A 10015-nucleotide genomic window follows, 5' to 3' on the forward strand; every position below is an offset into this window, starting at 1 on the left:
TGGAGGGCCGTTGTAGTTTTGGAATTGTAGCCATGATAGTGTCCTGAGGTGAACTATGGATTTCTTTCCTTGCTGGCTAGGGGCTTCCCTGGGAGGTGGGAGAAACAACTGTGGGCTTTGTCACAAAGAACTCCACTTCTGTCCCTCCCTTTGAGGCCTGAAGCCTTCTAGGCCTAACCTGTCGTTCCTCAGTCTCTTAGGCTTTCATTGGGTCCCCTTGAAGAGCCTGTCGGCTAGGTCTGTGATGCCCCTTGAGCAAAAACAAGTGCCCTCCCCCATCCGGCAACCCGTTTGCTGTCAGAATTGGACTTTAGCTCCTGTCCTAGGTCATCACGACAGGACAAACATAGTAAGAAACCTGATCCCTTTGCCCCCCTTCCACCCACAGTTTGCGCAGAGCTCACAGCCAAACAAACTTATTTTGAACACTGGGATCCTAGCACGCTGCCCTGATAATCATTAACCCGTGCCTTCGAGCCAGCCCTTCATAAAGCTCTGGGTACAACCAGCCAGCATCGTCCACTGCCCGCCACCACACACTCAGCGAGCACTGAACACCGCACACGGCCATCCGCTAGAAGAGCTGTGACCACCGGCTGTTACTACTGCTTACCCAGAGAGTTGTGAGCACCAGCGCCACTGCTGTCTACCTAGAGGCTCTCATCCACTGCCTGCTGCACTGGTCTGCGATGCCTGAGTTCCTAGCTGTTGCTTCTTGGCGGTTCCTGATCCTTCTAGCCTTCCAGGTTGGCGTGACCACCGGAGCCCTCCAGCCGTGGCGTTGTGCGCCCTGCACTGCAGAGAAGCTGGGCCTCTGTCCACCTGTGCCCGCTTCGTGCCCTGAGATTTCCAGGCCTGCAGGCTGTGGCTGCTGCCCGACATGTGCCTTGCCACTGGGCGCCGCTTGCGGCGTGGCCACTGCACGCTGTGCCCAGGGACTCAGCTGCCGTGCGCTGCCAGGGGAGCCTCGTCCCCTGCATGCCCTCACCCGCGGCCAGGGAGCCTGTGTACCAGAGCCCGCTGTACCCGCTACAAGAACCTTGTCCAGCACTGAGCGCAAAGACGAAGGTACTACAGCCCATTCTGCCTTTAGATCTCTTGGCTGGGACACACATACTGCCTAGGCCAGCCGAGGCCTATCCGGAGCCTATGCTAGGTGGGACAAAGACACTCCAGGCCCACGAAAAGCGTTCAGCTGTGATGGGCAAACAGATCACCCACTGAGGTTCATCCTTGCTTGGTCTTGGGGGTGGGGATATCCGAAGAAAGGGTGGTCCAAGCGCAGGGTGCTTAGCTGGGAAGAACATTCACAGACTCCTAGTAGTACTTGGTCACATGCTGGGGTGGAGGAGCGATGGAGCTGCCAGGTGGGTGGGGTGCTAGCACAAGCACCTAACGCCTCCTCCAGTGGGTCCTGCCCTTGCCAATTCCAGTGACTGGAAGATCCAGGAAGGTTTAGGATGGGAGCCCTCCCGCTGCCCCCAGGGGGTTTGCAATGCTCTTTGTGGCATATATCCTGCCACACAGTATGTGCTTCCCAGATGTTTACAGAACATAATGTGAAAATTTGGGCCCAAACCTTCACTTCCATTCATTGCTATAGACAAACAGCGTTTGATGTGTATGTTGCCTGCTAGGAGTCTGACAATCAGGCGCTTTCCTGAATTTAAGCACTGGTTTGTTTGTAGTAGGAAGCTTGGGAAATGCCTCTTCCTCTGCTCCAGCTCCTATCTCCCCATCTGGGCTGTGTGCACGTCCTGTGTGGGTGTGGAGGGGCCTCATGGTTCCATATTCTGATGAAGCTGTACGGCAAGCATGTGACCCTTTGGAGTAATTGAAATTACAGTGATCCCAATGATCCTCTAAAATGGACTTCCCCTGGGTGGGGCCGGGCTCCTTCATCGTTCCTCCCCTTGAGCCTTTATGGCCTCTCTCTGCAAAGTGTCTAATGCTGTCCTCTGTGAGGGGGTGCACAGAGGTGAGGGTGTGCGGGAAAGCAAGGTCCCCAGGAGAGGGGAGGGTGGTGGTTTGGGTAAAGAAGGCTATATTCTAGACCTTGCTTCTCCCTGAACTACACCTGTTCCTGGGGTCTTAGTAGACTCTTGTGGAGCGGAGCGGGAGCCAAGGGGCCCAGTCTCACCACTTATGGACTCAGGCATTGACCCCAGTCCTTGGCTTCTTCAGGGTTATATTCCTGCCCTTCCCCCACCCAATTGTGCATGAGGCTCCCTCTGCCATGGGGCTCCCCTGCCTCACCCTGACAAATACTATTTTCTCAGAAAAGAATTAGTATTGCTGTCTGGTCATAATCATTCCCAAACACCGCTGGTGAAAAATCTGAATTCTCCAGGCCATTCTAGATTGGTTCTAAGGAGAAGAAGTGACCGGGCACAGGAACAAGGCTTCCAGGGGCTCACGGGTCTGTGGTGCTTGCTTTTCAGAAGCAAAGACTGCTGTAGCTCCTGAGGATGAGGTTCCCGAGAGCCCAGAGATGACTGAGGAGCAGCTTCTGGAAAGCTTCCACTTGATGGCCCCCTCCAGTGAGGACCGGCCCATCCTATGGAATGCCATCAGCACCTACAACAGCATACGGGCCCGACAGAGTGCCGACCTCAAGAAATGGAAGGTGAGACCCTGCACATGGACCCTCGGGTTTATCTCTAAGTGAAGGTGTTAGTCTAGACAATGTCTAAAAGGCACTGAGCATGCTGAAGCTGAGCACAGGGGCCACAGCTGCCCCCGTCCCTGCTGTATTTTTGCTCCTTAAAAATATGGCAAAATACACAGAGCATAAAATCGGTCATTTTTAGTCTAGGTTTTTTTTTTTTTTCACTAAGCACACTCAGCAATTGTCCCCACCAGCCAGCTCTCTTCCTCCCTCTCCAATTCTCAATCCAGCAAGAACTTCTCTAGTTTAATGGCTCGTTTTAATGTGACCACTTGGGGGCGACAGAGAACTGAAGTTAGAGATTAAATTACTACAGAGGCCTTAAAAAAGTGCACTCAGAGAAGTAAGAGAATGACCTTTTTTTTTTTTTTTAGGGACACTTTAGAATTTTATTTGGAAATTATGATAAGTGTAAGAAATCTCATTCTGATTTTAAGCCATCCAGATGAGTGCCTTGCTCCACAGTGACGATGGCATATGTCAATCACAAGGACAGTTCTTTGAAAAGCTACGTTTTTCTGATGCTAAATTCCATAGACAGAGATTGAGCCCACTGTCATTCCTGCCAGAGTGCAGGTGCCCAAATTACTCAGCAGATGGCAGGGGTCGGGAAGCATTTGATACCATTGGCCAGGTTTGCCAGGATGTCACTAAGCAGGTCTTTAGAAAATACCACCCAATGAGGATGTGGCTGGTGTTCCCATTTTTATCCATACAGCTCAAACCTGAGACCAACCTGTCCAGTTCACAGTGGGAAACAAGGCCTGGGGATGGCAAATGTATCATGCACAGCCCTAGAATACCATAGCTCTTCCTGCTCTGTCTCCATCATTGTCTCAAATGACAAATCTCTTTTCGTGTATTCATGCTAATATAAAATTATTCTTTTAGGAGCCCTGCCAACGAGAGCTCTATAAAGTGCTGGAGAGGTTGGCTGCAGCTCAACAGAAAGCAGGAGATGAAATCTACAAATTTTATCTGCCAAACTGCAACAAGAATGGATTTTATCACAGCAAACAGGTAGGTGGCTTAGCTACTGTGTGGTCACACATGCTAGCTCTGCTCTTTCACATCCCCGTTAGAGCCTCAAAATACACAATGTGGGTGACTTTCTTACGTGAGGCCCATCGCTGTGCAGTTGGGAGAAGCTAGACCTTAGATAGAGGTAGTATGATGGGCAAGGAGCACTTCAGCCAGTAGGGAGGACTAAGCATTGGTGTGATGGACGAGGAGCACTTCAGCCAGTAGGGAGGACTGCCTTTATTCAGATCAAGAGCGTGAAGTCGGTAGGGAGGTGCACCGTTACTCAGACCAACACTTGCAACTAGAAAAACACAGAAATCCCACTTTCTCTCTTCCCACAAATTAAAACAAACTCTATAGTAAAGTACAGTAGGCTGTGTGCTATGCCCAGTAATAAATGAGATCCAACAAGCCAAGGCTTAATTTTGAGGAGCCTTTAGGACTCAGAGAAGTGCAAGTTCTGTGATTTCATTGAGGAAACCTGATATCTAGGCCCAGCTAAGTGATAGAGGTGGTTAATCAATGAGACCCATTGCTGGACGCCTTTGTCAGCAGGGCCATGAAGAGATAATTGTCAAAACATTGCACCATTGAACAAATGTGTGAGATCATTATCACATGTGCCGCACAGTGTCTCCATTTTGTCATGGCAACCGGATGGGCACTGACATTGCTGAGTCTTAGCTAGTAGGTAGCTGTGCAGTGCTCAACTTCACTCAGGGACGGGGTGGCCAGAGCCCCTACTGCCTCGCTCAGGGATGGGGTGGCCAGAGCCCCCACCGCCTGCTGCTCTTGACCTTGGTCCTGTCTTTACAGTGTGAGACATCACTGGATGGAGAAGCGGGTCTCTGCTGGTGTGTCTATCCGTGGAGTGGGAAGAAGATCCCTGGGTCTCTGGAGATCAGAGGGGACCCCAACTGCCACCAGTATTTCAATGTACATAACTGAAGACTTCCACACACGCTCTCTCACACAAGATATTTAAGTATATAGTATATTTATAGTCCGGAGCACACCATTTTATATATGTGTATATGTATATAACCAGGAACTACTTTTTATACTCCACATACTGCTTGATATATAAAGTTGGTTCATATTTATTCACTGTACCTTTATGTTTTTCTACACAGTTACTTGTGCTATATTAATTTATATACCATGAAGCGCTTCTCATCACCGTATATGTAAATACTGTGTCTCAGCTCCTCCACAGTCCATCCTTCTGTTTTGAAAGGGCAGCGCACTACTGCCTAGAACATGCACAAGTCAGTCTGAGGTAGCAACTTCTCCAGTGGTCTCAAGGAGGGGAGTCAGCCAGCGATGTGCTCTCTGCAGCCACGGATCTGGGTCTGATGCCCGTTTGTCGGGGCAAGTTGAGATGTTGATGATGTAATCGAAGCTAAGTGTGGAAACCTGTGCTGGGTGCATTTTAAACTGCACATCTGAAATAAATACTCTACCTGGAAATACTGTTGTCCCTGTGGTGTCTCAGCGCCATCTTTGTTCCTGTGATCTCTTTATCTTTCACCCCCAACTGCCTCTGAGTCTATGCTTTGGGGACAGACAGTGTGATAGTCGGTGCTGTGATCTTCTGGGCCCCTTTTCCAAGCAGCAGCAGGTCTCTGGGCTGCACTAGAGATCCCCTCCCCTCAGCCCATTGCAGAAAGACGCTTAAAAGAAATCCCACACTAGCTCAGAATTGAGAATAACAGAGGGTTATTTAGTTAGGGGTAGACTCACAAGTCACAATCCTCTGCTGGAATGGGGAACAGCAACAGAAACCTGCAGCCGGCCAGAAGCGCATAAATATTTTCAGAGGCTCCGCCCAAGTGGGCGGGTAGCTTAAAGGCTCCTGGCTGCAGGAACTCCTACAGCAGCCCATCTCTCTCCCCAGAGCCTCACCCCTCCTTAACACTCTTCAACATATTGATAGACCTGGGTTTCCTCAACTGAACTACATACAGATACAGAGAAGCAGTCACTGGCTTCCTGTGTTTTTTGAGACAGGGTAGCCCAGGTTAGGCTTTCCCTGCTCTCTTCTCTACTCTCTCCATTGCCTGGTTCCTGAAACTGACCCAGGGGTCTTGTCCTGCCTTGCTCCCCATGCTGACTGTTACTGGCCTCTCACTCCCCTCCCCATCTTTCCATAGCTTATCCCAGGTTATTCCCCTGGGCTGAAGCCTCCAGCCCTGTCTGCTTGATGTCCGAAAGGGAAGCTGAGACCTTTCCACCACCTCTACTGCAGGGAACCAGGCATCTCCCATTTCCCTGTGTGTGTAAGGTTGCTGGGCATGGTAACTCTTAGAATTGGTGTTGGCTAACCCCTAAGAGAGTGGAGGATAGCCAAGGAGAAGGCAGAGAGCTGGAGGAGCTTCTAGCTGGCAGGCTAGGAGAAGGAGGCAGGCGAACAGAGATCAGGAGGCACAGCAGGCCGCCATGAGTCCCTGAAGGGCGTGGGAGAACATTTAAAGAGGACTTGCTCAAGGGTATTATTATTAGCTGCACAGAGCCGGAGCCAGTAGGTTACACACCTCTGTCTATGACCTATCTTCAATTGGTATTTAACTACCTGCCATTTTTCTCTCTCTCATATGGCAAATGAATTCAGGGCCTCATACTTGCAAGGCAAGTGTCCTGTCACCAAGCCATCTCCTTAGCTCTACCGATTTATCTCTCATCAACCATCTCTCTCTCTTGTACCTAGCGCGCACTTGCTCTTCAATGATCTGCTTGTCTGACTTGGAATTCCACCTGTCAATCACTCCACCTGTCATCTATCCACTCACCTACCTTTCAAAGGAGATTTGTGGTGAAGAATTGGTCCATGTGCCAGGGAGGCTGGGAAGTCCCCACATCTACCACAGGGAAGCTGGCAGTGTGACCAGCCTGAGGCTAAAGACCTGAACGCAGGGGACTTGATGACGTAATTTCCACTTCAAGGGCCAGAGAAGAGAAAATGTCCCAGATAGGAAGAATGGCTTGACTCCCCTCCCCACCATTTTGTTTTATTCAGACTCTGACCAGAATGCACAGCTAGTGTGGGGGTAGGGGTGGAGGTGTTGGGGAGTCAGTCTGTGCATCTCACCTGGAGGCACTCACAGCCATCCTGAGATGATGCTAACTTCGTACGCATAGTGGCCTGGCCGAGAGGATATGAGGAACTGACCATGGCAGACATGTAGGGCAAAGGCCAGAGGTGAAGGGGTGAGGTCAAGGAAAGGTGTGTGAATTGGTAGCTTCAGGGAGGTTAGTCCATTGGGTTTATGAAGAAGCATTGCCCTGTGACCCATGCCTTGGCAGTGGCACCAAAAGGCCTCCCAAGTTTCTGTCCTGGATGCACCCTGGATCTGGCTTCAGGGCACTTGGTGGCCCGTGTATGCTGTCCCGCCATCCCCAGTGAGTTCCATGTGCTTTCTTCATTGGTGCCAGTACAGCACTCCAAGGGTGCTGCCCTCTGACCTTGGTTCCCACCCTGTGGTTCTACTGTACACCCCCAGATCTCCAAATACCCATGGAATCAATTTGCCATCTGTTGTCCAACTCTGCGATTCTGCAATCACTCTGGCTGTCTGTTGGGTGACTTTAAACAAGACTCTAAAACAGGCAAGTACTGCATGCGGTTTGATATCATGGTCCGAGGATGTACCTGAAATTATTTTGGCATGGGAGATAGTTGTGCCAAAGCCATAGAGAGGGACTGAGGTACCAGAAGCCCTCCCAGCATCCTTTGGGGTTGTCCTCCTCTTCTGGATTCAATTCACTTCCCTTCTCCACGCACCCAGTAGAAGAAGGATTAGTAACTCAAAGGATGTGCCCATCTTATGTACATCATCTCTTTGGGGAAGCTCCTCTCAAGACTGGGGAAGCATGGACCAGACTCTGATGGAGACCATCTACTTTCCCTGTCTAGATCATAACAGCCATCAACCCAACCTACTGGACCTAGATATTTCTCTACATATGGCCCGGTGCTGCATGGATGCCAAAGGCCGCAGCGACCGTGCCGCTGAGATTCTTTAGTGAGAGATGGACGCAGCTCTGACGTCTAGCCATGTTCATGACATCTTCTGCTATGTCTAGAGGGTTCTACCCTCTCAGAGGGATCTCGTTCGCAACTCAAGACCCAGAAGCAAACAAAAGTAGGGAGTTTTTTAAACGATAAAAACTTTATTTACTATTTATAAATACATTGCAAGACAAACTTTTCAAAAATACATTTCCCCCCCCCAAAAAAAACAATTAAAAAAATAAAGAAAAGCTGATAGGCAGGCAGAACATCTTGAGATTCCCTTGTACTCTCAAGACAAGCTCTGTACAGCACACGTTCACCCCGTGGGATGCAGTACAGTCTCCTTGCACCCTCTGTTGCCAGACCTCCTTGGCCTTGCGGAGAGCAGCCCAGCCTCCAGACGCGGGCTCCTTTCCCTGGGCGTGCCTGTGGTTACATCACCTAGCGTCACTAACATTTTACCTAGGATTATCTAGTACAGATTCTATTATATTCGGGCTATGCCGTATACACTGTTAATAATTACGAAGGTATTTTGTCTGCGTATATGCGTGAATTATAAAGAAAGTCTGAGAAGGACCCCAAGATCAACAAACGGGTGATTCTCTTGGTCTTGCCAGGCTCTCCAACAAGCCATTCCTCTTTCCTGTTCAGATAGGAAGGAGGGGAAGATGAAAACAACCCTTTAAACCCCCTTTTCTTTCTTTAAAAAAAGCTTCCCCCCGCCCCACAATAAACTTTATTTTGAGAAGTTGGACAAGAAAACACTGTTGTTGGTTTTTTTCAAAATCGTCTTAAGAATTAACTGTACCATTATTTGTGACATCTCTGAACTTGGAGGCTGACACTCACTGCTCCTTCCACCGGGGCCAAGTCATCAGGAAGCTGCCTGACAGAGGAAGGTCCTCGTCCTTGTTTCTATGGGCTCCCAGAGGGCCTTAGAACATTCTTGGCCATTCTTAATAAGAGAGACTCCACCTATTCTCTCTCACAGTTCCTGGGAAGATCAGGTCACCTGCAGTGGTTCAGATGATACCAAAAAGGCCACAAGCCTCGGGTGTGTGCATCCAGATGTCCTGGTGACTCGGTTAGGGCTTTCCCCACTCTCCACACTGCCTGCATTCATTACAGGGAATGGAAAGAGGGTTTTTCTCTATCTGCAACAGAACCTCTGACGTCAGGCGGGCTGAGGGTCAGCAGCACTGCAGCCCGTACTGGGTGGGTTGGGGAAAGAGGGCATCCGTGGCCTGGAGCACGAGTGTTTTCATAGGAAGCAACAGGAAAAATTCAAACTGCTGTTTGTTGACTACTGGAGAGTAGAAAGACGATCAAGTTTACAATTTAAACAACCAGAGGCATTTCAAAAAATCTGTCTAAACTTTGGTTTTTTTTTTTAATCAGTTCACCACAAAAAAAAAAAAAAGAAATAGAAATCAAGGCTGTAGCCAGCTGCTGATCATGTTGTTGGCAGTCTTTTGTGCAAAATAAGGCGTATTTGTTCTCCACGTCAACTAAGAGGGGAGAAAAGAAGAGTAAGACTTATGTTAAAATAACCACCCCTAAAATCCAAAGGGCTCAGCCTTTCACTGAGCCCCCAAGCAGTCAGTGTGGCACTGCAAGAAGGGGGAGGGACCTCAGTCTACCCTTCCTCAACAAGTCCAAGAATGCCCTAAGATACTTTCATTGTATCATTGTTAAAAAGTGTTACCCTAAATTAGAACTATTTTTTCCAAAGTATAAGAAAAAAATTTAACTACAAATGAAATTTTTTTCTGCCTATTAGTTAAAAAAAAATCTTCACAGCGTTTGCACGTGAAAGAGTGTGGGCCTGCGGGTGATGCACATCTTTAATCCTAGCACTGGGGAGGCAGAGGCAGGCAGATCTCTGTGAGATTGAGGCCAGCCTGGTCTACAGACTGAGTTCCATGACAGCCAGAGCTACACAAGAGCTACACAGAGAGATACTGTCTCGAAAAACAAACAAAATCATTTAGAATAGAACATCTTTGCAAAGTCATTTACAACAGAGCGTCTTTGAAGTCACACTGACGCTGGCCTTGAGTCTGTGGTTGGGCAGGGGACCTCCTTCTCCCTTTGTCCTCCTCTCTTTGGGCCAGGCTGCAGCTCCTAAGTCAATGAGCTGAGGATGAGGGGTGGACGCCTGGCGGTCATAGCTGCCCCTAGCAATACTCCTGGTGGTCATAGCTGCCCCTAGCAATACTCCTGGTGGTCATAGCTGCCCCTAGCAATACTCCTGGTGGTCATAGCTGCTCCTAGCAATACTCCTGGTGGCCACAGCTGCCCCTAGCAAT

The 10015-nt window shown here is 49.3% G+C and overlaps 2 protein-coding genes across 2 annotated transcripts in view; one reads left to right on the forward strand and one right to left on the reverse strand.

Annotated features, from left to right (window-relative positions):
- The first annotated feature begins 539 nt into the window (after positions 1 to 539).
- On the forward strand, positions 540 to 5161 carry Igfbp1 (insulin like growth factor binding protein 1). Its single transcript, XM_005359190.1, has 4 exons — positions 540 to 1068; positions 2442 to 2626; positions 3560 to 3688; positions 4508 to 5161. The coding sequence occupies exons 1-4, from the start codon at positions 690 to 692 to the stop codon at positions 4637 to 4639; spliced, it is 825 nt and encodes a 274-aa protein (XP_005359247.1). The 5' UTR covers positions 540 to 689; the 3' UTR covers positions 4640 to 5161.
- A 2730-nt stretch (positions 5162 to 7891) lies between these two features.
- Igfbp3 (insulin like growth factor binding protein 3) overlaps positions 7892 to 10015 on the reverse strand; it is a 7890-nt gene continuing 5766 nt past the window's right edge. The window contains exon 6 of the mRNA XM_026784974.1: positions 7892 to 9214. The gene's annotated coding sequence lies outside the window, so the exon portion shown is untranslated. The remainder of the gene's footprint in view (positions 9215 to 10015) is intronic.

Source organism: Microtus ochrogaster, linkage group LG1, assembly GCF_000317375.1.
Source record: "Microtus ochrogaster isolate Prairie Vole_2 linkage group LG1, MicOch1.0, whole genome shotgun sequence".
NCBI classification, from domain to species: domain Eukaryota; kingdom Metazoa; phylum Chordata; class Mammalia; order Rodentia; family Cricetidae; genus Microtus; species Microtus ochrogaster.